This window comes from Tribolium castaneum, chromosome 4 (assembly GCF_031307605.1).
Source record: "Tribolium castaneum strain GA2 chromosome 4, icTriCast1.1, whole genome shotgun sequence".
Classification (NCBI taxonomy): Eukaryota; Metazoa; Arthropoda; class Insecta; order Coleoptera; family Tenebrionidae; genus Tribolium; species Tribolium castaneum.
In genome coordinates this window covers 9716974-9744931 of record NC_087397.1, presented here as the reverse complement: position 1 = coordinate 9744931, position 27958 = coordinate 9716974, and the positions used below count along the sequence as shown (strand labels likewise).

The 27958-nt window shown below is 33.1% G+C and overlaps 1 protein-coding gene across 10 annotated transcripts; it reads left to right on the top strand.

Moving 5' to 3' along the window:
* Nucleotides 1–231: 231 nt before the first annotated feature.
* On the top strand, nt 232–27128 carry LOC659765 (uncharacterized protein). Of its 10 annotated transcripts, none has more exons than XM_008203063.3 (17): nt 232–614; nt 10933–11012; nt 11064–11166; nt 14069–14289; nt 14348–14507; nt 16795–16911; nt 17151–17288; nt 17341–17593; nt 19148–19341; nt 19392–19604; nt 20190–20324; nt 20376–20699; nt 20756–20929; nt 22726–23017; nt 23065–23221; nt 23272–23379; nt 25901–27128. In XM_008203063.3, exons 1-17 carry the CDS (start codon nt 470–472, stop codon nt 26042–26044), a joined length of 2958 nt encoding a protein of 985 aa, XP_008201285.1. In that variant the 5' UTR covers nt 232–469; the 3' UTR covers nt 26045–27128. The 10 variants fall into 10 exon arrangements, with proteins under 10 accessions (XP_008201285.1, XP_064212173.1, XP_008201283.1 ...); XM_064356103.1 differs by having other exon boundaries at nt 20756–20989; nt 22735–23017; XM_008203061.3 differs by having other exon boundaries at nt 20756–20989.
* Nucleotides 27129–27958: the final 830 nt, after the last annotated feature.

Sequence of the window (27958 nt, the reverse complement as noted above, 5' to 3'; positions counted from 1 at the left end):
TAGTGATTAGATCTCTCATTGAAAATATAAATTATATTTTTTTGAAGTACATGAATAATTTAATAATTATTAATTTAATTAATAATTTAACCTGTGGCTCCGGGAAGGCAGTTTTCAGCGTTGCCGCCGGCCCAGTTTTTCCCCCACCCAGAAGATGTCTCGATATCGGCGTCTGGTTGATGGGCGGGCCGAGGAGAGCGGCGCGGCGCCGCGACGCAAACGTCCCCATCAGCAGCATCCGTCGACGCGTCGCGACGTCTGCGGATGCGCACTCGTAGTTCGTAAGTGATGGTCAGCTGTGTACGGGAGACGTCGAGAAATGCGCCTTAGGCATGTAACTCTGGCTTGCAGAGATACCCAAAGGCCGCACAATGTTCGCGTACGGTTTCGAGATCACATAGACCTGTAATATGCCTGTGCCTAGTGCGAGTTCACGGTGAAAATCTGGCGTGAACGGTGGCTCGGAGACATGGCGTCGGTGGCGGGCTCGACCGAACAGCCGCCCGCCGCGCACGGGCACAGCTTCTGCAAGAAGACCTTCCACAAGCCCACGTACTGCCACCACTGCAGCGACATGCTCTGGGGCCTCATCCAGCAGGGCTTCATCTGCGAAGGTGAGACCCAACACCCATACGAAATAGGTCACACACCCCCGGACGCCGGCGCTCCTCGGACACGCTCTCCACGCCACGGCGACTGGACCTGCATTACTCGCTCGTCCAGCACTAGCAAACAAACCATAAACCTAATTGCGCTAATTCCACGCAGGAATACCTAAATTAACAACAAACAAAACTAGCGTGTTTGCCGAACTTTATTGTTTGGTATTGTTGTTTGGTGGAGGCGTTTCATTTCTTGCTCATCCTTTGAGGCTTCCAAATTGTAACAGATCTCTGGATCTCTGGATACGTGGTCGTTTGCGACGCCGACGCCTCTCGTTGCGCTCGTCATTGCGCATCGATCTTTCGCTAGCGAATAATCTCGACAAACTCCGACGTGTAGCGTCGTGACGTCGTTCGTCACCTTTAGTCATGTGTATCGCAGGTGTCACACATGCACCCCCAAAAATTTACAAATCATCCTTGGCAATGTTTTACTCCTATTTCAGACATTCCAGGAACAATGCAACCTGACACCGAATTTTCAAAATAATTTTAGTAGGTAAAGTTTCTTTCAAAATACACAAAACAAAAGGTTTTTTGTTGTGGATTTAAATTGGGAGAGGATAATCATTTAATTAAGTAATTCAAGAGTTCTAAAATTTACATGCACTACATAATTTTTGAAGGGTGTTTTTCTAGTTTCTGGTAGTTTAGAAAATGGAAATCGGTAAGTAAATTGATTAGTCATATTACTATTTTATCTTCGTAAATTTTGCTGTCCCGTCCGTTATTGCAAACATATGAATGTTGCTCTTACTTCTTACGTCGTAAAACAAGACCAAGTCTTCATACTTTCATACTTTCATGTACAAGATTTTTTGTCCCGTCCGTCATGTGTAAACAAAAAGTAAATTAATTAGAAGGAGTTACACATTGCCTTGTTCATCGGTTTCGTGGTTTCACCAAGTTCCACCTTTTATTTCGAATATAAATTTTCAAAATAATTAACAGAATTTTATAACGATTGTTCAGCGATAAAAATGTGAGGTATTTTTTATGTCCCGCCCGTCATCAATCTGTATTTCTTATTCTAGTTCGTATTTTAAATTCTACAAATGTGGCACCATTTGTAGGCTGCAAACAGTTTGACTGTACTTGCTCTAAAGAAAAATTCACGTTTTTTTATTTTTATTACAAATTACTATTTTGTCTTCGTAAATTTTGCTGTCTCGTCTGTCATGGCAAACATATGAATGTTGCTCTTACTTCTTACGTCGTAAAACAAGACTAAATCTTGTCTTTAATATTTAAAACCTGTTTGATACTTTCATGTACAAGATTTTTTTTGTCCCGTCCGTCATGTGTAAACAAAAAGTAAATTAATTAGAAGAAGTTACACATTGCCTTGTTCTTCGGTTTCGTGGTTTCAACAAGTTCCACCTTTTATTTCAAATATAAATTTTCAAAATAATTAACAGAATTTTATAACGATTGTTCCGCGATAAAAATGTGAGGTATTTTTTATGTCCCGTCCGTCATCAATCTGTATTTCTTTTTCCTGTTCGTATTTTAAATTCTACAAATGTGGCACCATTTGTAGGCTGCAAACAGTTTAACTGTACTTGCTCTAAAGAAAAATTTACGTTTTTTTATTTTTATTACAAATTACTATTTTGTCTTCGTAAATTTTGCTGTCCCGTCTGTTATGGCAAACATATGAATGTTGCTCTTACTTCTTACGTAGTAAAACAAGACCAAATCTTGTCTTTAATATTTAAAACCTGTGTGATACTTTCATGTACAAGATTTTTTTTTGTCCCGTCCGTCATGTGTAAACAAAAAGTAAATTAATTAGAAGGAGTTACACATTGCCTTGTTCATCGGTTTCGTGTTTTCACCAAGTTCCACCTTTTATTTCAAATATAAATTTTCAAAATAATTAACAGATTTTTATAACGATTGTTCAGCGATAAAAATGTGAGGTATTTTTTATGTCCCGTCCGTCATCAATCTGTATTTCTTTTTCCTGTTCGTATTTCAAATTCTACAAATGTGGCACCAATTGTAGGTTGCAAACAGTTTGACTGTTCTTAATCTAAAGAAAAGTTGCATATTTTTTATTTTTATTACAAATCAAAATAAAAGTTACAGTTACAATATATTCTTATTTGTTGATTTGCCATTACTTTTGACCATCCTTTTTCAACGAGGATACAACAATGAAATTCCCCGGTTATAAAATGTTGGCGGTTTCTGAGTGAAAAAAGCAGCAATGGTCTGCTGGAGATGGTCGTACTGTTCAAAGTAGCGTTCATGTGTGAAGTGTCCGAACATCTTGAACAAGTGGTATGCTAGTGCAATATAAAGACTATAAGGCTGATGTAAATTTCGTGTTTTTTCGTGGTCCTGGTGGAAGAAAACATGAAGTGTCTTCTTTTATGTGAAACCTTGGAATAGCTACCTTCAGGAAACTTTCAGTACCAACATCTGCAGCAGGATTGTCTTCAGACTACTTATCCAATGTGGCACATAAGTTATGACTTGCTTCTTTTGCATAGTTTTTGCTCATACGAGCTTGTGAAAAATGAGGTTTGCAGGCTTTTTTATGATAAGCTTCTATCTTTTATAATCTATTTTGTCTTTTTGATCTTCTGGACATAAAGCGGACAGAACTTTCTTTCCTACCCAATAAAAGCTGAAAATTTGCGCAAAGTGGCTGATTTGATAATCGCGTCCAAAAATAGCCAATTTTCTATTGAGAATCGGCGCCTGCTTGGCGTTTATCTCCCCTTAGGAGATCTCTATTCAAACTGGCGCAATTGTGTTAGTTAGCGTAAGTTGACTTATTATAAACATCCAGGTATACAGAGAGACGCGATATCGCAACGGAATATGTCAGCTCGGTTCCCCTTTGTGTGCGACTAAAGCTTCATTATTTATAGTCCTGCGGAAAGGTCAAAGAATCTGTAGCACCAATACGGCCGTTTCTTTACAACCGACTCCCACACCTGGAAACTTACTCCGTTGGCGTGTCTAGGTCTGAATAAATATTAGGTTCCGAGACTTTGCTTGCTCACAGGTGCATAAACTTTTAACTAAAGCAAGTTTAGCAACGATTTCGTTTTAATTATAGATGCGATCATTGGTTAAAATAAAAATTAATGACTGCTATTCAATGCGTATTCAGGCTCGGTTTGGTTATATATTTCAACGCATTGTTTATTTACAATTACCATTTATGCGAATAGTTACAATTCGTGTAAAGCATTTGTTTGTGTAAACAAATTATACAATCATAAACCTGGCACTGAGACGTATTCTGTTTTTGCTAATCTAAATGGTTTTAATGATCGTATTACGAGTATGGGTGAATAAAACAACACTGTATTTTTTCTTAGCTGAAATTTTTTAAAACCAAATTAGGGGCACTACATGGCCAATAATTCATAAATACATTCTTCAACTTAGTATCTGTAGGAAAGGGATTATTACAGACAGAACTAAATCTTTATTCACTGTTTTGTTTATACATATAGGTCTGCAAGAAAATATGCTGAAACTAATTTAATGAGCATTATGATGTAGTTATATAACAAAATAAGTACTAGTAGAAGTAGTAGCATAGGCTGGGTTCTCCCGAGATTATTCTTATACAATAAATTATGTCATAGGTTTGTTTCTGCTATCTTTACACAACCTAATACTTTAGCGCTGGTAATTAAAGTTGTAAAAAGTATTTAAAAGTTGCTAGTTGTTCTAAATAAACGAATTTTTTAAACATTGAGTTTGTAAATTAGAGTATTAATGAAAACGCCGATTGTGAAAATTAATCAAATTAAAAAAAAGTCAAATGTTAATGTTTTGAACGGTAATATTCAATTAGAATACATTTTTTCCCTCATTTTGCACTAGTTTTTCTATCACGAAGACACAAAACCGCCTACTCTAATGATAAAATAAAATAATCGTATGGTACTTTCTTTAAGCAGAAAAAGAGAGACATCATGATTTTAAAATTAGTTATAGAAATAATCAACAACGTAATAAGTAACAAATCATGTGTTTTGTGTGGTGTTAGAAAAGGGAAAGAATTAAACGCTAAGTACAGTCGAACAATGTGAAAATGACGCCTCAATAAACTAGCCGTTTTTTTATGCCGATCTTTCTAATTGTAAGCAGCCAGAATCGTAAATTATCGGATTGTAAACTTGACGTAGTTTTAAGATAAATTTTTTTAGGAGCCGGTTTACAGAAAGCGAAATGAAAACTTATTTTGCATTTATAAACGCAAGTCAATCAAATGAAAATGTTTAGTGTTTTAATGAAAAATGTAACAAACCATTTCTTAAAGAAAATTATGCATTAAAAACAAAATTATTATTGACTTAATATGCAAAATAAATGGCAACTTAATACGAATTAGTTTAATTCTGTATTAAATAATTTCGCTTTCTGTAAACTGCCTCCAAAGGAATTTATCTTGAAACTACATCTGGTTTGCAATCCGATACAGCAAGGATTTGTTTATTGAGACATCATTTTCAATTTATTCGACTGTACAGCCTTTTGTAATAGTATTATTACTTTTTCTTAGCAAATCTTATTTAAAAAAACAGAACCACTTAGCATTTAGATTCTTTACCTAGCATTTACAATATTTTACCCAGTAGCATTTCGATTATTTTACTTTGAAAATAACTATTATTTACCTAGCAGTTTATTAGTATCAGTTAAACAATAATAAATACTAGATTCGTCCAATAAACCGTCACAAGCAAATGTATCAAGATTTTTTTTATTCCTTAAATTTTTTTAAACTTACTAATAAAATATTAAGGTACAATTGAAGGTAATGAAAATATGTTAATCATTTATCTACTTGGAAAATTTTTACGAAAAAAAACATACACTGGAGATCTTATTTTGTTGAGGATTGGCGTTTTTATGGAACTGTTTGCAATGCATTGACATGGACTTTTTAATTATAGTTATTAATTATAATACAATAATTAATAGTGTTATGTAATGTTCAGTGAATTAAATTCTTCACCACCTAATACAGGGAATCTAGGGATTCTAGTAATGCATTGATATGATTTTTTTTTAAATTGAACATAGAATTAATAGTGTTTGTGTTATGTGATGTTCGGTAAAATAAAAACCTTAGTTTATTTTATTATTAATGTTCTATGAACATTAATTTAAACAAAAAAGTATCGTTCCAAAAAAAAATTTCCAATTAAGTAAATTACAAGTAAGATTTCTTGTACCAACAGAAACATCCATTCTTGACTACGTATTTTTATTAAAATAAACGTTTTAGGTGACACACGTTGTATTTAATATATTATCACACCAATAAATTTGATGTTTGTTTTAGAAAGATACGTGGTTTTAATAACTGTCTTGTTCTTAATCCAAGATAATCGCAATGAAGTCTTAACTGTTCCGATTTGCAGTTGAAGTAAATAGATACACACCCACACAGCATAATTCATATAAATTTTGAGATTAAAAATGGTGGAGGCGCCGCGTCCAGCAAAAACTGTAAACTCTGGCAGAATTCCGGAGACACATTTAAAACCGTCCGCGGAAGGGATGCTACAATTCAAGCTAAATTGAACGAAACTAAAATAACTGTATTTCATCTAATATCCTGCCCTTAAACTGTCTTTAATAAATCAACAAAATTTAAACTTGCTGTCGCTGAAGTAAACAAAGCGATATTTAGTTCCGCTTAAAACTAATGCGGCAGTTCGATGTTTGGTCCAATTTTGGGCCAGTGCGAGTGGCTATAGGTGTAGAGTTTTGGCCTGATTCAGTTGGTACACGGATGGTAAACAAGTAAAGAGTCGAAATGTGCGGCTGAATTTTCGCGGAGTGTGCGATAACGATGCGTGTGGAGGCGTCTCGGTGCAGCCTCTGGATCAATACCTCTCCGCAACCACCACCGCCACCCGCCGTTATGTCCGGTACGAGAGATAGCACCTCTCATCTGGTTAAGTGTGTAGTAAACATTAAATGATCAGACGATGATGCGATTAAATGACTGGGGCTCTTCACCAGTTTCGACAATTTCGCCAGTTTTGGAAACGTCTTCAAATAATAAGCAAACAATATCACTATTGACCGGACTATGAAATTTCAACACAGTTTCCGCATGGTGCGGTCCGATTTCGGCTTATCGCGATATTTCCGGGCGATAACCTACTTTTTGAACGGATTCATTTACTGGACTGGAGATCTTTAAGCACACAAAGGCGCCGAGCTCAGAATCGCACGTAACAAACTGCATTTGACCGATTTTGACATTGCTCAAGAAGAAAAGCGTGAGGGTATGCAGGTAGTGACAAACTCAGAGGTTTATGGATATCACACCTTTAAACAGTTTAGGAACTCCTTTTTCGATTGTTCTAAATTAGTTATTAAATTAGACAGTTAAATAACTATTATTGTTAAAGCTCAAACATTTTATAATGGGACTGACAAGAAATATATGGGATTCTCATGTGCTGTCTACTTGGCAAAAGTGCGTAAGCCAAAGTAAGAACAAACTTATTTTTGAGACCCACAAAGCAAATAAAATTTTATTCTAAAGTATTTTCTTTCTGTTTATATCTTAATTTTCAGCCATTCCATTTTTACACACAGGACACTGCACAAATTTTTAGATTAATTTAATTTTTTACCCATGACAGATGGGACACAAAAATTCTAAAAAAAAATAAAATAACTAAAATATTTATTCAGACTGGTTTTAATTATTAAAGACTTTAACAATATCAAAATTAGACAATGAAAATTAAAAATTATTGGTCTTGTTTCACGACGTAAGAAATAAGAGCAACATTTATCTGTTTGCAATAACGGACGGGTCATAAAAATTTTCGAAGATAAAAAAGTAATATTACTAATTAATTTATTTTTTGATTTCTATTTTCTAAACTACCAGAAACTGGAAAAACTCTATTCAATAATTATTCAACAGTTGTAGTACTTCAACTGTCAACGGTAATTTATGTTATGGCTTACAAGGCAATGTTTGTAAATTTTAGAATCCAATTATATTTTAAATGCACAACAAAAAATTCTTTGTCGCCAAATACATTAAATATAAATCGAATAATAGGTTATTTTGAAAAAAACTCTACATATTGAAATTATTTCGAAAATTTTGGTGACAGGTTGCATTACTCCTGAAATGGCTGATTATGGAAATAAGCCAATAACTCTCTTAATTGCGGACAGTTCGAGCTGTTTAGAAATTTACTTTATCAAGTTTTTGTCGAAACAAACCAAAAAAAAAAAGAATTTATACATGCACTTATTTTTTATTTATACTTGTTTATTACGTAATATTTAGATTGAAGAAATATCGACCAAGAAAAATCGGTGAATTAAATCTAAATTACATTATTTTAATATGTCAAGCGATTTATTGACACTTAATTTTTTGAATGTCTGCCCTCTTACAGCTATGGAAATGTTTACAAAAGAAAAAAATGTACGGGGGACTGTACTATTGGTTTAATTATTCACCATACACTTTTAATTAAATATTTTTTTAAATCTATATCACTATATCACAAAAAAATAGTCGCACGGAATTGAGCGTTTGCTACCAAATATACCCATGCGATTTTTTCAGAATTTTTATACCTTTAACTTATAATTAAAATTAATTAATTAGGAATAGTAATATCAATGAAATTAAAAATATGAAAATATTAATTAATCGAAATTTTATGATATCTAATGTCTAAAACAACGATGCTTAAATAATGTTTATGAGCAGAAAATTTTTATAAAAATTTAGCTTACCTACGTTTGATTATTTGAATTTTTAATTTTTACTTATTAATAATTTTTTGGACCGGCGACATTTTTTATAAAAATTTTTATTACAAAACTACATTTTAAAACATTGTTTATTTCCCAAAAATTAAAAATATAAAATGTAGTTAAGCTATTGAATGAAACTTTTAGTGGCGGTATATGTTAAAATAAATAAAAAAATTAGCCAAAAAAATATTACAATGCAAATTTATATTTTTTAAAATTAAACACCCTATATTTTGCGTATTTTTGGATGTACATGGTTGTTAATCATAATGTTGTTTTTTCACTAGTTTTTCACTCATTGACAAAAACAACACTCTTTTTAAACATATCGAAGAAAACTATAATATAAAATATAATTTCCTTGTTTTACATTTCGCGAATCTTTTTACAATAATTTATTAAGTTATAATAATTTATGTATTAATTTATTAATAAATAAATGTGCATTGAAAGACTTCTATAAAACATTTGTTCATTAGGCTTTTATTTTATTTATAAAAAAAAATAAAATTTATAAGGTTTAGTGGGGGGATTCGCTCTTGGAAGTAAGGGTTTTTTACTTAAACCATTTATTAAACTAAAAAATAATTGGTACATTATTAAATCCGTTAAAAGTGTGGTCTTTTTTCCAGAAAAATGTATTTTGGAATTTGAAATTCCTTTTAGTTTTCGAGTTATAAAAAAAATTGCTCTAAAAACGACTTCTAATTCAATAATATTCTGTGTCCTCTTTTTGATAAACCATTTTAAATTTGCTTTCCGAATTACTCATGAAGATTTTCCTAACTTGACTAAAAAAAAACATCGTATAGTAGGTGCTAGAACTATTTAAAAAAAACTAATTAATTTTCCATAACTCGACAAGTGAATACATAGTGAATAAAACAAATAGGCAAAAAAATACCATTGCTCCTTAAAAAAAACATTTTTTGACTGGCTTCTCTAAATAGTGCTGCTTATATTTTGTAATTTTGAACTAATGTTGATAGTTCAAATTAGAACTTAAGATTCTCACTTTTGAGTGAAGTATTTTATCACAAGTACCACTACACTTAAGTCCGGAGAATAAAATAGTGTTTCATTGCTCCCTAAACACATAAAAATTGACTTAGGATGTATTGCATTCAATAAATGGAATAAATTGGAAACCAGATACCGAAGTGGTCTTTTTTGGTGGTCAAGGCTAGTCCAAAATTACCATTATTTTTGGTGAAATAGTGTTTAATCCAGTGTAATTCGTAATAATAATTTTGAACTTTGGCCAGAGCTATTCAATTTTTAGATATCCTGTCGATCATAGAACGTGCTGAAAGTTTTCACTATAATACAGCTTGCTCGTGTTGGTAAAATAATTCATTTTCGACCCATAACTCTGATCGGAGTTTATTTACTCAGTTCATTTTATGCCGAGTAAAACGTTCGTTTAGCAAAATTAACATAGTTTGAATTATTATATCTTTTACATTTTATTTCGTTTTTATGTTGACTGTATTATATCCTGTTTAATATCGAATAAAAAGAACATTATACGCTTCTATTTATAATTTTCCGAAAATAAGGCAAGGTAATCTGGAAATAACACATACATGTGCCTTTTGCGAGCAAAATTCGCTGCCTAATCTCTAAATAAAGCAATTATTTACCATGTACACATGCCGCGCTTTTTTTCTAAATGTTAACGATACAAACTGATTACATATGGCAAAAGACTAACAATTGCACAGGCTCATATTGAGTACGAGGTGATTGTTGACGTCAGTTCTAATATACTTGTGTGTATATGTTTACATCTCTTCACGGACTACTGCTGTTGTATTCAGGGTCGCATTTATTTTTATCAAGAAATATCCATTAATTATATAACACCCACGATATATGGATTATGGCTCGTAGCTGGTTCCAGGTGGACCGTTAAACACAACTTGTTTTTATTTGGATCCTTCGTGTAACTAGGATGTTTCAGACCACCCCTGTCATGTAAAAAAATCTATTTTTGTGTCAGCTTTCGACATGATAGAGGTCTTATCAGAAAAATACTCCACTTGCTATTAATGTAACATCATACAGGTGGTTTATTTTCATTTGGAATCTATTAATAACACCGGTTCATTATCATCGAAGCTACTTTTTCTGTTATCGGCGTTGGTTTGTAAAGGTCCTATGTATTGATTTATTTGCAAATCTTGTGCAAGCCGCCCGTTACGTCATTCATATGACGTCAGTTAGATTTGGAAAGCGGGCTTGGCACGGGTTTGGCGAAAGCTCACACCTCTCGAAAGCCTCGTACTACATTTGAACGCAATGACACGGATTAAAAATATCCTTTTTACTACAAATAAATACGGATTCACGCCCGTTTCCTCATCCTCCTCCTAATGCTTATGATGGCCTATTTTGAAAAAAAAATCAACGTACATATTTTGTTCTATTCTGTTTTGGTTTGGGACAAAGCAAGCATTTTTAATGATTTTTAATGATTTTTTTTCAGTGTGTAACTTCGTGGTGCATGATCGCTGCTTCAAGACTGTGGTGTCCCCGTGTTCCAGCATTGCCGCCAGCCTTATCAAGGTGATTAAAACTGATTTTAAGACTTTAAGAAATATTTTTGGCTTGTTGTAGAATCCGGTAGCCCACTGTTGGTCAGAACCGTTCCATCATAAGCGAAAATTTTGTAATGTGTGTAGGAAAAGGCTAGATGATAGCGTATCCATCCACTGTGAGAGTAAGTATATTGAATATTTTTCAGCTTTAGTCGTAGCAGTAATTCGTGGTTGTCAAAAAAGTAACAATATTTTGCTTCTAAAGTTTGTTTAAAGCTAGAAATTCTATGCTGATACTACGTCTTTAGGGCCTAAACCGTTGATGATAAAGATATAGTCATGAGATTCTCTACAAATTCTGTCCTAACATTTTTTTTGTATCTTTAGCCGCATTTGCAGCGTCTTGAAAAATGTGGGACGAGGCGCAAATTTTCAATAAGAAATAATTTTTTTTCCGTGTTTCTTTTAAAAAATTTAGTCGTGTTTTTTTCTCAAGCAAAGCTCAACATTTGGATTTTTTCCAAGTAATTAGTGAAATGGTTGGATTTAAATTAATTTAAAACGATTTGGCGGTTTGGCGATTTTGTATCGTTTTATCTTCTAAAGTATGCATTGATATGTTAAATTAAAATGCTGGTATAAATGTTTTTCTGTATTTGACGAGAAAGTGTTACAAATCGTCATTTTTACTGTGCTCGTATTGTTTGCATAATTCTTAGCGTGAAGATAAAAGGATTTTTTGATATAAAATGTAATACTCATATAATGACTTGTACCTAAACAATCAGAAAGCAGCTTTTAATAGAATGTAGTGCGTTTATTTGCTAAAAATATAATGAGGGAAAGCATACTCCAAAACATATAGTACACATTTCGGAAACAATGGTGTTCAAGCTAAAATTGTTACAGCTTGTGAAACATTATTTAAATATTGTGCTGGTGTATTTACCTAAAATTGCTTTGTACTCTATAATTAGTACATATACAAAGTGTTCCAGCGAAGTGGTAAAGTTTATTTTTGGCAATTACATGTTTAAATTTTTAAATAAATTTTAACCTTACTTTTATTTTAATTTTAACCTTTACTTTTTGGACGTAGGTAGGTTTTAATCCTGATGTTTTTAAGCTAAAATTTTATTGGTCAATTTTGCTTAGTTTTTGAAATTTTAATTAGATTTTTATGACGAAAACAAATTCTTTTTAAAGTATGGGCTTTAGTGTTTTACTATTTTTTGTGATTTGCAATCAGTGACGTATTTTTTTCTTCAATAAAAGTATAAAAACCTTGAAAAGGACAATTTTTATTGACAGGGGACATTTTTGTCGTATTTTGGAACCCCTTTGCAATACAAATCACATTTAAAAATTTTAAATTGTACCACCCCTCTTGTGCCAATTCATATGAACTGTTAAGCGGCATAGATTGCTCGAAAAATGTTAGGGATACTTTACTACAGTTAAAGAAGTCTTATGATTCTAATATCAAACAAATTCTGTTGATTTTCCAGCATAGGAATCTGATAAAAACAAATCATTAAATTATGTATCTACTTTTAACATCATTCATTTTATCGGTTGATTTTCTCTATATTCAGTAATATCCTACATTTTTTTCAGTCACTTTATTTGAATGAAATAGCAGACACAGTTCTCGTACAAGTTCTTTACAAAAGATACTTAGTTCTTAAAATTAAATTAATAAACTTGAAATAGTTTTTTTAGTGTCACCAAACATGTGATAGATTATTTTTTAATGTCTCCTTTACTTTCTAATGTTTTACACTTTTTTCTGCTATAATATTACGTTGTCGCTGTCTTTTTTCAAAGACATTTTCTGTATCAGGCTTTTTCTATCATTATTAGTATTACTAATCGTGAATTTTCTATAATTCTAACCAAACAACTAAGAACTTAGGAAGTGAATAAAAGCGATGAAAACTATAAAGCCGTTAAAAAAAAAGCAACCCGTTTATTTACTACGCATTTTTTTCAAAATAAAGATATTTTTGCCTATCCTAAAATTTTGCCGCCTTGGGCTATATCCCATTTAGCCCATATGTTCAGTTTAGAAGTTAAAAAAATGAAGAAGTCTATTAAAAGTTGAATAACTAAGAAAATTCAAATGGAACACTCTATTTTTTATTTTTGCATCTTACTTATTGTTTTACAGGCGTTTTAAGTAACATTTTTAACATTCTTTTACTCAAACCGTAGGAGAGAGTATCTTAAAATTCGGACAGTGTTTTTATTTAATTCATAAAAAAAACACTGAATCTGAAAAAAAATGGTGCTTTTTGAACATTATTTCCTATGAACAATAAGTGTTTAAGACAAAATATAAATACTTTTGGCCCTGTAAATAAAGTTGCTTAAATCTTAAAATTGTTAACCGCTAATTCGTATAATTCAAAAACAAATAAAATAAATTAAAAAAATGGCTTGGGGCTTTTTTCTTCTTCCTTCTTCTTCTTCCTTCTTTAAAGACTTTTAAATGGTCTTTCTACCTTGATACATAAATATTCAGGTGTCTCTTACTAATCAGGAAAAGTTCGAGTAAACATTCTACATTAAAAAAAAATATTTCACTAGTCAAAAAATAAAATAATAGGAAATATCTGTTGTCAGTTTTGACATTAGTGTCCAACAGTTACTCAACTACATCGAAAAAATCTGAGGCAACAAAGAAATTAAAGAAGTCTTGAAAATTAGAGCTTATCGAAAAAATCTGTTAGCTGTTTTGAAATTAACATCCAACAATCATTCAACAAAAGCAAAGAACAATTACTTAACAGCAGCAGAAAAGTCTGAGCCAATAGATAATTTTTTTCGTCAAAAAAATTAAATTATTTTAAAAATTATCCGACCAAATTTATAAATTCCAAAATAAAAATATATGTTACTTGGTATTAACATAATTTTTTCTACGTTTGTGTTAGTGTAGGTTTAGCAAATTTTGAAAATCTTTAAAATAAGTAATTACTAAAGGTAATGCTTGTTTTTTTAAATAAACTTTGTGCGTTCTTTATTTCTTTTACTGTTTGTATTATTTTTTTACACATGTTGAATTTATTTAATGTCTGCCAGTTTGCGAGTACTTCGTACACACCGAATGTCAGGATTTCGCCGTTGCTGATTGCAAGGAAAACGCTACATATCTTCCGGGAAAGCAATTGTCGAACGTACACCACCAGCACCACTGGCGAGAGGGCAATCTGCCAAGCAACTCAAAATGCGCTCTCTGCAAGAAAACCTGCTGGACGACGGAATGCTTGTCGGGATATCGGTGCGAATGGTGCGGCATGACTGTAAGTCCTCCTAACAACTCTTCTGAATGAAATAATAAACTCTGTTTTCATCTTGTAGTGTCATGCGACATGCCATGTCAATATAACATCCGAATGCACGTTCGGGGTGCTGGAACCGATTTACCTGCCACCGCATGCCGTCAGCATTCCAAGGACCGAAGTACCCATGGAGGCTATCATCGGTGTACAAGTTCGACGCAAGGATGTCACCATGTCTCGTGAGTATTCGTGCCGTAAGTGTTGCTTTATTACTAACTGGGTGTTGTTTTTTCAACGGTTTGTAACGATGCAAGATTTGAAAACACCACAGGTAGAAGATATAAAATGAATCTATACTTAAAAATGAACCTTTTTATACTTTCTACCGACAGTATTTGCACTATTATGTGAACAAGTGATGAACACTTTTCTAACAACATAGCTAAACATCAATCATTCTTATTATTATTATTAATGTTCAAAAATGAGAAATATGTTTTAAAATCAATTGTTTAGTCTTAAAATCCATTAAGCAGAGGCGGATTAAGCGCCTGGTCTTCAAGGGGCCCCAAAATTCGATAGGTGCACAACAGAAAAAGTAAAAGATAATTGTGATGTATTTACGTAAATTTTGGCGCAAATTAACAATTTTGAAATTTTTTACATAAAAACGCGATCATTTTGTTTTTAATGCGGAAATTTTGAAATGAGATTACGTAATCGAAATTTGGGGAGGTTTTGTACCTAACTGAATCTTTAATTTCATAATTTCCTAATAATCAAATAACTGAACAAACAATGATCTCGTCTTTGCTTAGATCGTTACTATTCGTCAAATTATAGATAATTTTGACCTAGATTTTTCAATTAATTTTTAGGTGTTATTCTTTACATAGTTATGCACATTTAAGTCAAGCACATAGTATTCTATTATTTTATTTGTTACTACTTTTTTGCTATCCAAATACAGTTGAGGGCTAACATGTAACAGTGCCTAAAAGTTACAAACGCAAATACTAAAAAAAAATTATTTGGTCGTTTGTTGAAGTTGTTATTGCAAATTTTCTAAAAAATATCAACTACTTGCTCCAGCAAATAAATTTTGCCTTACCATATAGATAATCTCTCGATAAATTGGTCACAGAGAAAGGAAAAAGTAAAATTACGTAATATATTTGTAGTTGTAAATATTCATTTGGTATTACTTAGTCCTAGGAACTTATAATACTTTTTCCCTGGTTTTTGAAACTCTGTTATTTTTTTTAAAGAATTTACTGTTATTTTTACATTCCCTATATTGAACTGTAACTTGCATTATTTTTGCTCAAAACTGCTGTCTTTTAAATATTTACTTTAATTAAATTTTTTTCATTTTATTTATTTTATTATGTTGCAAGTACTTGTAGCACCTGCATTTTATGAAAATTCTACATGCAAAATTATTATATTTTTGAGTTATTACAATGTTTTCGTAACTTATATTTTTTAAAGCCAAATAAAAAATAAATAAATAAATAAATACTGAAATATAACTGAAATTTCTTTTCTCGCTAATAAATTAATAATAAAAATAATTAAGTAATAATTATTATCCAAATAGCAAATTTTACATTGCATCTTTAAAAAAGTATGTAATTTTATACACGAATTGATTCTCTACATGAAAAATTCAAATGAATTCAACAATTCAGACTCAAAAATTCCAAATTTGAGGAAAAACCCTTGTAGTTTGTACAGCATTGAGTAAAAAATCGCGTTTACTCAAGACCTTGAGTTTTTTAAGTTTTTTATTACTGATTCTCAATTTAAAACAACAATAATTGGAATATATTTTTATAAAATTTCGTTTCGCTGCCACACGATGTACATTTATAAAGCAGTAAATGGAAGCGTATTTAAACTGCTATCACTTGCATTATAGATATTTGTTCTTACGAGTATATATTTATTTTTTTTGTCATTTATTTTTTGTCGAAAAGTAAAACTTGGAATAATTTGCTAAGAGAAAGCAACCAACTTTTTTAATTTGAAGAGTAAAAGAGTAAAAAGTGCATTAGCTGAAAAATTTTTTTATTGTTAAGATTTGGAGAAGACATATTAACAGTATCAACAAGAAATAAATACCGAATTGCAAAATTTTTTAAAGCGAGATTATCTAGACTATATGTTTACACACCTGGCTAGTTATTTCAATTTTTATTAATTTTATAAATTCGTGAAATTTTTAGTTTTGCTTCAACTATTATTTTGGGGAGATAGAGTCCCAAAATAGGCCCGAGTGAATTTAATCCGCCTCTGCCATTAAAAAAAAAGAAATTTTTCTGAGAAAATCATCCAACAAAACCGTTTCAGTTTTCAGGAAGTGAAAGATTTTAATTGAAAAACTGAGGGTAAATATGAGCGTTGTTTTAAGACCGGAATTAACTTGGTTTGCGTTTGTTTGGTTGCCACCGCCGATGTAAATTTTTAAGTGCTTTAATTTGGTTTTAATTTTTATTTTAAGATAACAAGGGAATGATTTTGCAGTCATCAGTGGCGATAGTGATAGACGGACTGCTTTTTCGAGTGTCTTGAAGCGTCTTTCTGTTGTTTTGCCATCCTCATGTCAGGGCAAATGCCAGCCCTCACCCCCTTATGTTCGAGGTATATTTGATTTGCGAACGTATTTTTAGTTTGATGCATTTCCCGCTTTTTTGCGCCTTAATTTCATTTAAAGCGGTGCTTTTGAATTTCTTTTTAGAGCGAGCGAGAGAGAAAAGTGACGATTTTACATAACGCTAACTTACATCACTAGAGCTTAACTAATCCAGTATACAAGTACGAAAAATGCGTAGCTGTGTTGTTTGTTGTTTTGCGTGTGGTGTAATGTGGCTTTTTCGCAGCGAGGAGCATTTCGGAAGAGTTCAGCAGTGGAGATGCTGGACGTTACAGGGATTCGGAGGAATACAGCCAGTCTCATACACCGGGACGCGACAGCAGACAGGACAAAACCAACAAGGATAAGGAGGATAGGGATGAGGGTGGGTACAAACACCAATTGAACACTATTTCTAATTCTGTTGTTGGTAACAGAGGTGATCAAAGTCTATGATGGGAATAACTCATTGAGAAGAAGGATCTTCCGGACCATTGTGGTATCACGACAGGCACCATTGAAGCAAGTGTTAACACAAGCTTTACGGGCGTTTCATATCACAAAAGATCCAAGTTCATTCCATCTGACAGATCTCTATTCTCCAGAGGAGGCAGTTTTGCAAGATCCAACACCGGTGATGAATCTTCATAGGAAAGAAGGGAAAAGGCCCGCAGTTTTCCTCCGATTCAAGTGAGTAAACCATCAGTTTTGTCTTTTTAAAATTAACAGTGCAACTAATTTAGGCCAAGAGAAAATTAATTCTTATGTAAAACCTTGGAATTGTTTTCATCAAGAACAAGACGTTTTTGCTTACATTTTTGAAAAACTAAAATTGGGCAAGTTGTGTTTACATCCTCATTTTGCAAAAGATTCTTCAACACAATAACAAATATTAAGTATATAGTTTTGACAAAAGAAAACTCAAATAGTTACACTTATCAGTTTTCTTGTTACGTGTTATATTTTTTATTTTACAAGGTAGCCTTAACATAATAATATGAAATGAAGCAAACAGGTCAAATAAGACTTAGATAGAAAAAAATCATAATAACTATGCACTTTACCCGCTCTATTTGAAATAATGGAACAGCTAATTAATAAACATAAATAGTAACTAAAAAAGTAAACGCTTAAAGCAGAGGAACTTTGTGACGGAAGAATAGTAAAAAAATAGAAATAATTTAATATTAGTGTGTAATTACTTGTTTTTTTTTTTCGTCAGTTTAACTAATTGATAATGGAGGATTCTTTAATAGTAGTATATAGGTAATAATATTTTCACAGCATTAGGAATTATTAGATTAAAACTCTTGTGTATTGAAACCGAGATAATTTTTAAAGGATTTTCAAATTGACGATCATGTGATGGTAATTTATTGGGGATGGTTGTAGTCAGAAAAAGAAAACATTTGTAGGAGAGACATTTTTTAATTGACTAGCTGCTGTAGTACTTAAAGTAAAAAAAAGTGACGAATTAAGGCTAAATTACGTGGTTTTAACAAACTTTAAGCGATTTAAGTCGTAGAAATAAATTATTTTTTTGTACTTCGAGTTCATACTGAGGTCATTACCATATGCTATTTGATTGTTTTTTTTTTGATTTACAGATGAAAAAAATAATAAAACTTAGTGATTCGCATAAATCCATATACTATTAGAAAAGTAATTAAGGTATAATTATGGATAAACAAAAAAATACATGTCGGAAACATTGTGATTTTAATAACGTGTTTCATTCGAGATACTAGTTATAGTATTATAGTTATAGTATTATAGTTATTGTTATATAATTAAATTGGATTCGTTTATGTTGTTTTATCATGTAACAAACATAATGCTTTTTCTAATGAATTTAAAAGTCTATATCAGTTTCAAACTACAAAAAAAATTTTGTTGCAAATATGTGTCATGTTTACCCAGTGATACACTTTCTGTGAAGTTTGTTTATAATTAAAGTCGGTAGGAATAAAGAAATTAGGAATAAAATACCACGATACCTCAATTTTTTGATACCTCGGTACCTGCGATACTTTCGATATTTTCGATATCTCCACCTCAATATCTTTGATGGTTTAGTTATTCATTGAAGAATCTTTTGCAAAAAAGATATGAGAACGACCTTCGGACTCAAATTCAGTAGAAAATTTTACATAGGAATCAAAGGTGCTTGCTTTCCGACTTTATCTTCTGCTCAATATTTTAAATTCGAAATTATATAAACGAGTAAATGTTTGGTGACTTTAGGGATCGGGACAACGACAAGGGTGAAGTACGTGTCTACCCTGGCAAGTTACAGGTATCCCAGGCATTCTGCACCGTGCCTGTGGATTCCAATACATCGGTTGGTGATCTCATACGCGAAGCTCTCAAACGTTTCGGCCTCGAGGATTATAACTGCGAGGACTACCGTTGTAGCGAAGTGCTACTGGATCGTGGAGGTACTCTAAACCACTTGTGTGTGTTTTATGGTGTTAATGTTAATTTCCAGTCACTGAGCGTGTTTTATCATGGAACGAGAGGCCGTGGGAAATAATGAAACAATTAGGGAAAGACAGCATCAGACAGATGGAGCTCATGAGGTTTTATTTGCAGTTAAAACAAGACCCACATGGACCAAATGTAGCATTATTTGTGGGCAATTTGCCTCCGAATCTCTCCGAAAGGAACTACGAGAATATACTAACGGAGTTTTTAGGGAAAGGTAAGTGTGAATAAAATGCCCAGTTTCCAAAACAATAAATATCGGCCCGATAGAGTTACTGGATATTCCAGTAAGATGCAAAAAGTATTTCTGAAACACTGTAATCAATCTATGTTCAATCACTTATGATATCTCAAAAAAATGTGAAATAATTTTGGTTTATTTAAAAATTATACAATTTTTCCGAAATTGTGAACTCATTGAGAAAATGCGACCAACTATAATTTCAAAGAAGATAACGAGTTGTATAAATAAGAGTACTGTGATTGTTATAAATGTAACCAAAACAGTACAGAAAATGTGATTGTGTTAGTTTACTTCAAGAATACAATTATTAATATTATTATTATTAACTTTTATTTATTTATTTTTTAAAGAAAGTATCACATTGTTCTATGTTGTTACTCGTATTAACCAACTTTGGACCTTCGTAACTCAAAACTCATGGACTTATTTCTTTAAAGTACTAAACTAATAAAATAATTTATTGATCGACACATTTCAGAAAAAAAGTTATCGGACCGATAAAAAATATTCCGGAACCCGATCATGAGACGTTCGTATTTTAATCGGTTGTGTTTTCAGAAAACAAATTTTCTAAAATTGGTCCAATCTATTACGAATACGGGTCTATGGTTATAACGTACGAGGATTCCGATAAGGCTGTCAGAGCATTATACACTTTACGAGAATCAAAATTCGAGGACAAACACTTACTTGGTACGATATTCTATAATATTTCGCCGAGTTTTTCGCTAAAATGTTTTGCAGTGATGTTGTTGCCAAACATTGAACCCTCAATGACTCCAAGCGGCGTGCAACCGCTCCTGGTCTTCGTCAATGTTAAATCCGGGGGCTGTCAAGGCCTCGAACTCATATCCAGTTTTCGAAAGCTTCTGAACCCGTACCAAGTCTTCGATTTAGACAACGGCGGTCCTTTGCCAGGCTTGTACGTATTCAGAAACATTCAAAACTACAAAATTCTGGTTTGTGGTGGTGACGGAACCATCGGTTGGGTTCTCCAGTGTTTGGACAATGTCGGACAGGACTCTCAGTGTTCTTCTCCGGCTTGTGCCATTGTTCCACTGGGAACAGGTACTAGTCAAGGTTTCCACAATTATTCGGTAAGTTTTACCGGGGAATTGTTACAGGGAACGATTTGGCGAGGGTGCTCAGATGGGGGCCTGGATATACAGGAGGTGAAGACCCGTTAAATCTTTTACGGGATGTTATTGACGCGGAGGAAATACGCTTGGATCGATGGACGGTGGTGTTCCATCCAGAGGATAAACCCGATGACAGCGTTAAGCAGGTCAACTCCACCGGTAAGAAGAGGCAAAAACTGTCCAAAATGAAAGTGACCAATGAGCAAATTAGAAAAGCAGGTCAATCATATATGTTTATTGATGTTGTTTTGCTGTAATTAAGACTAACGGGTTTTGTAACCGCGTAGTTATATGGCCATTGCCTGCTGAAATTTTAACTGTAGGTTTGTCCACCTACTTTTTCGGAAAGCAGGATGGTATTAGGCTGTTTAGAGCTTGGCCAGTCATTTAATAAATACTTAATTAATTAATCATTAATTAACTAAAATCGACAGTAAACTGTGAGTATAATCAACAGTTCATCTCACGACACTTTACTCACACACATTTGGAAGAAAATATAGTCAGTAGTTTAGTTCAGCGATTTTTAACCTGGGCTTAGTGTGGCACCGAGCAACAAAATTTTTTAGCTCAGTATTATTGTGTTTGCGCAACCCTTTGAAGAAGCAGTCCAGACTCTGTCGAAAGTAAGTAAGTTTTATTTAATTTAAATTAACTCCTCAAAATGACAAACAAATTATTCTTAATTTTGTTATACGATTTTTCGCATTTTGTGCGTTTAAGGAAAAAAACTTTGTAAGCCATTAAAAAGTCCCATCATTTACTGCTGTTTTATTATACAGACTTATTTATTATTTTACTTTTTTCCTTACTATTTTTTTCATTTTTGTTTTGTTTTCATTTTTGTTTATTACATTTACCCTCCTATTCAAGTATTACTATAATTATTTTGTTTATCTTGAATCTTATTTTTGTACTGGGTTACGTTGAATAGCCTTGGCTAAACTTCGCTCAAATAAAGTCAAAATGAATAAAAAAAATTCCTAAGAGGAGCGAATTAGCTTTTTTTTTTCTATGTTAAATTGTCATAAAAGCAAAAATTTATAAAAATGTTACAGATAGGTCGTTGAAACAGATATTTAATTAAATACTTGAGCTCGACACGATTTGCGATAAATGAAAATAAATAAAACTTCACAATAACTCCCTCTTATTTTTGTTCATTTTTGTTAGCAACTGTTGGACTTACGATAACTTTTGTTTTCTTGTAGTTAACAGGCCTAAAAAATTGTTTAGCAATCATACAACTGATCGAAATAATTTGTTATTATTTAATTTATTTTCACTTCAAATTATCTCATAATTTGAATAGTTTTATAATGAGGCGGGGAAAAGGTTGCTCAACTTGATTTCAGGTGTTTAAGATTTAATTATGATCTATTTTTGCCTATTTTTGCTAGTTGATAACAATCTTTCATGTTTGAAGTTTTTGTAGTTAGTCTCTTATTCATTGAATTTTTATTCATTAATATTGACTTGTTGCTAAGTTCAATGAGTTAATCACTTTTATGCATAGTTGTTGGATTTTTTTATAATTATTTGCATAACGGAAGGGTTAAGAAACGCTGGTTTAGTAATATTTTAGTAAATATTTTTCCAAATGTGAGTGAGCAAATCATCAATCAGTGCACGGTTGAGTAGACTACATTAAAATCGCTTCTAAACTAATTCCTCTAAAACCACTGAAATAAAGCAGCAGCTCAAGCTGTAGACGCCCCACGTTAGATGCATGGCTTTACTTTAGTTTACGGCAAAACAACATTGTAATAAAAACCATTGGTAAAGGTTAAATTCTCGACGCTTTCTCAAAAAGTAGGTTGTTCAATTTGTTTAAAATTTACAGAAGAAATTGGCCCGATCGTAGTTTTTCCAATTGTTACGAAACTCACCATTTCCTAACGATCGGAAAGTGCGATTACTCAATTATCTAACACCTACCTGAACACTTACTACAGTTGTAGCAGGTTCGACGAGCGAAGACAACTCTCAAATCTTCGTAATGAACAATTATTTCGGGATCGGCATCGACGCAGACTTGTGTCTGGATTTTCACAACGCACGTGAAGAGAATCCCAACAAATTCAACAGTCGTTTGCACAACAAGAGCGTCTATGTCAAAATGGGGCTGCGCAAAATGGTGGGGCCAAAAATGTGCAAGGACTTGCACAAAGAAGTACGCTTAGAAGTCGACGGAAAGCATGTGGAACTACCTCAAGTGGAAGGCATCATCATACTTAATATACTAAGGTGGGTATTTGCGAAAGTATTGCTTCAATGTAAAAATTGTGGTAAAGTTGGGGCTCCGGAGCCAATCCGTGGGGTCCGGAGAAGGAAGACCAGTTTTCGAAACCCAATCATTGGGATGGAATGTTGGAAGTAGTTGGAGTTACTGGAGTGGTACACTTGGGGCAGATCCAGTCAGGACTAAGATCGGCCATGAGGATTGCACAAGTAATTTATTTACGATCGTTTACGATCAAATCTTAATTCTCTTCCTACAGGGTGGTCATATAAAAATTCATCTTCATTCAGACATTCCAGTCCAAGTGGATGGTGAACCATGGGTGCAAAGCCCTTGTGATGTCGTTGTGCTCAAGTCTGCTCTCAAGGTGAGACTTTTTTCGACTTTGGAATCGATTTCTACTCTTCTACCGCTGTCGTTTATTTTTATATGTAGTTTTAGTGTGTTTTTTTAGTTCGTATTTAGACAGTCTTTGAATCAGTTTTGTTACACTAATGAAAACACCCACTATAGAGTTGATGTAATAGTTGAACTAAAACCAAAAATATGGCACAAACTTTTAGCATTGAATGTAGATAGTTTGTGACTGTTTTCATACAATTGCATGTAGTGCAAGGCATTACCCCACCCTCCCCAAAACCACATTGTTGTCAGACAACTTCTCTAAACCAATCTTCTTAAAGTAACAAAAAAATACAACTGCTAGCTTTCGAAATTAATTAAATAAGACCATCGCAAAGGGCCTACAAGAGGCATTTTTTACGAAAGTGAACGAACATTTATTTGAAAAATGCTGCACAGGGTGAGTCTACCAAAGTATGTTTTTACTCTCGAAAACTATTACCATTTTAATTCAATAAAAATGCCAACTATGCATTTCACCAAATTATTTTTTTAAATAACGTTGATAAAATTAATTAATTATAATTATAATTAATTAATTATAAGAAGTATAAGAAATTCTGACAAAGTATTAAATAGCAAACATTGACTTCTGTATGACTATTAGTTTTTGAGATATAGTGAAAAATACTTTTCGCAGAATCAGCCTGTATATTCTTTGAGGTGGTTACTTAAAAAGTATTTCATTAAAAAGTGGGGTGAATAATTAAACAAATAATATAGTCTTCATTAAAATAATAAACAACAAAGTTAATTCAAGAAACTGAGACAATAAAAAATACCGGGTATCTAAAAAAAAAACAATCCTATTAAATTCCCCATATGTCCGGAACGAATTGAGACTCTTTGACTATCATTTAGTTTTAAGATATTTGTGAAAAACTATTTTGTAAAGTTGCAATGACATCTGAAGAAAGATTTTTTTAAGTGGCTTTATTGTTAGCGAAAAAATTGAATGTCATAAGTTGTACAAATCAGAGTTCTCGAATAAAATAGAAATTTATCTTTACAAAAATAAAAGAGTTTTGCATCTGATTTATGTAAATCATTGTAATAATCTGAATTAAATTAAATAAAAAAATCACTGGCTGTATGTTAAAGTCGCATAATTATGTTGAAACAAAATTTCTTTTTAAATTTTCATTTCAGTAATAATACTAATAACTGTAATAAGCGCGTATTCTGTAATGGAATCGCTAATAAAATTTAAAGTTAGTTAATAGTTGCTTCTATAGCAATAACCAATAAAATTCGTAGATTTTCGATTTTAACTAGTGTTAAGTTTTAACCGCCCGTTAAAAAAATTAATAAAAATGTAGTATTCTTTGAAAATTGATTTTCATCAACAATAAGAATCATTCTTTATTCCCAAGAGTCCACTACATGACCAAAAGTATTTTATTTTCACACATTCATTTGATACGTAAAAATTTGCCACTCTTTAATTTGTAAAATAGTGGTTTGTAGTTTTCAAAGAATTCAATAGAGATTTACTCTATTATATTTAGTCAATAAAGACTCAAATCACTATCGCGAAGTGTTCCAGAGACGAATATACGCAGATTGCAGATTTAAACAGGATTTGTTTTATTCTTTATTGCCCCAGTAATTGTTTTATAACAGTTGTTACCAAAGCAGTAACTACTTGAATATTTATTAAATTTTTTATTGTGAATTTGATTAAGCAACATGTAATCACAGATTAATGTTTTTTGAGATTTTAAAAACTATTAAAGAGACAGTAAATCAGAGAAATTACTTATCGTGTAACAACCGTTTTAAGGCTATCTTTCGCTATTTGATTTTTCTTAAAGTACTACAGTACAACGGAAGATAAAACACTAAGATATTTCTAGCTAATAAAATGATTACTTAAAGAGGGCAGCAATCGATGTTTTTGGAATAAAACTAGAATTTTGATGTGTCACCCCGTTGTGTAATGTACCGTTTTATTGAACTGCTGTGAAAAATGTGGCTTCCTCCTCTTCAATGGCGCTACCTCCCTCACTCACGGCTGTTTGTAGAACCAAGAAATCAAGTCGATAATCACGCGTAAATTGCTTAATTTGGGTGGTGCTATGGTAGAGGTGTGCATAAAAACAACCCGTAAGACGGTAACAATAACCCGCTGTTGAGTGTTCCACTCGTTGTTGTTGTACATTCGTTAATCGAATTCGTTGATGCAGGCGACCATGCTGAAGAAAAATAAGTTCAAGCGTCGGCCTACAGAACCGAACATTCTTCCTGCCAATGGGGAGGGGGGCAAGAGCACCGATGACTAGACCTACCACCCCGTTCCATAATAAAAACACACCACTCTCTCACAAACTCAACTAAATCATGTTTATGTTCATTGGCATGTACAATATTTTGCTTGTTCGTTCGTCATGTACTTACTGCTTTTTCAGTTGATTCAAGTAGAGTTGATTGATTTGTTTACCGAACGTTCGATTTTAATGAGTGTTTGTGTGTGCGCCCCTCCCCAGGCCACCATGCTGAAGAAGATGAAGGGCAAAATGAAGCGGCGCAACACCGAACCCACCATGCTTGTCTCACCGGGGGCCCAGCTGGCGCCCCTTCCTTCCAACGACGGGGAGTCGCCCACGGACCCCACAAACACCACCTTCTAAGTGTTTTGCTTTCGCCTTTATTTGACTGTTTTACCCAGGGCATGGGCGTTCGTTCTTTAGTTGCATTTACGAAACGTATTACATAAAATGTAACAAACAAAACGGTAAACTGTAATAATTATTACGTTATAGTATGGTATTTTACCAATCTGTGGTGAATTCATCTCATTAGAGTCGCGTTGAGTTGACTTAATTTAAATAGTTTATTTACGAGTACAAGTCATGTACTTGACCTGTTGTAGTTTTTTAAAGTTTATTTAACGAGAAACCTGATTGAAGTAAAGAGCGATCGAAGCGTAGCGTTGCGGCACGTTTCGTGAGCTCTCGTGCAAAACCAGCTGCACTTGAAGTGAGCAATACTCACACAAAACTTGATATATGTCCCTGATCGGTCAAGTCACTGGAAGGCACCTCCCGGTTACGGTCCGTGTTTCCACAAAGGGACGACTTACCGAGTGACTGAACAAGTGAAGTGCACCGAGTGAGCAGGCGTTCGATTGGTTATCCGGGGGGTTTGTTCCACCACTGGCCGATCGCCTTTGAGGCAAAGTAGGCTACGCAATTCTAGTCACCCTCTCCCTTGTCGGAAGTCGCCAGTAAGGCGGCAGGAAAGTTGGTCCAGCTGGCAGCGTTAGGTCTCTCTATCCAGGAAGCGACACTTTAACGCCGTCGTTAATCTGCCGCGTCGCAAGGGGCTCAGTTTTTCACGGGTGGCTGCCTGGGGTGTGGCCCGTGATTAATATGCGTCGGAGGCAGATTTTCGAAACGATAGTACCGTAATTTAGCTATTATCTTATTACTAAATTGATGTGCTATGTTTGTAATTATATTTCCCCAACGTATGTAATTAATAGATATGGTCAGAACCGTTCAGTCTGTTCCATCTATTTGGAAAAACTTCAGCTCGGATACGGACATGAGAATGATCCAAAGGTCGAGATACAGTGCGTTTTGGTTATCTGATCTGGATATTCCACAAGTGCGTGTGAACTGAGGCTTTTCTGCTACATATAAGATATGAAATATATGTATATGTGATTATAGATATATTAAAAATTGTGAAATATAGAAATATTAAATGTAACATTCGTATTTTAATCACCCGACCTAGTCAATTATGGTGGATGCGCCGGGTCAACACATTATAACTCGTGTGAACTGTAAAATTGTGAAAGGACTTGGACTAATTTTGTAGTTACACACAGTCTATAAACTCCTGGCTAGGTCAAGTCAGGACCGTATCAATAAAATTAAGGGTATCCAGGACCAACGATTCGAGAAGTTAGCAAATTGAAAGCCAGTTTTCTCTCTTAAAACACAACGGAATTTCAAGTATTATACATCAAATCAACGGTTTTTTAATTCTACAGGTCGATGTATTGTCATATTTTGAAAAAAGTAAACCCCTTTAAGAAAAGGAAGAAAATGCATAAATGTTCATATTAAAAGCAATTTTACTCAGTTATTTTTAAAGTAGTCGGTCTGGGTTTTTGCAGGATAATTTAAAAGAACATTTTATACGTCGATGCGTTGAGTTTTTTTTAATTTGTTTTTTTTAAAGTTCCGTTATTTATCACTAAACTTAAAAATTCGTTTTTGTAATTTGCCACCATTTTGATGCTTTAATAGGGATATTAAATACACAACGTGATCAAGTGCGAGATTTTAATAGTATAAAAAACAAGTTTCATAAGACCAGTCTTAGATCACGAATTCAGTTTCAAAAACGAGTGGCGTTTTTTTTGAGTGAACGAGTGCTTTAGGAACTTATGAAACGGATTTTATTTGATTTAATATTTTCGTTTTATCTAAATTTTGTCAATAAACAAGAGTATGGGTGATAATGAAGGTAATATAGCATGCACGCCTCCTAAAAATTGTGAAATTAGCAAAAAGAAGGACCCGAACTTACTT

What these genes read in the sequence shown, in the direction of transcription:
- LOC659765 (XM_008203061.3), top strand. Translation starts at nt 470, where the DNA reads ATGGCGTCGGTGGCGGGCTCGACCGAACAGCCGCCCGCCGCGCACGGG. An exon ending in TAAGGAGGATAGGGATGAGG is followed by an intron (nt 17,289 to 17,340) that starts GTGGGTACAAAC and finishes TGTTGGTAACAG; the next exon opens with AGGTGATCAAAGTCTATGAT. An exon ending in TGAGCAAATTAGAAAAGCAG is followed by an intron (nt 20,990 to 22,725) that starts GTCAATCATATA and finishes CACTTACTACAG; the next exon opens with TTGTAGCAGGTTCGACGAGC.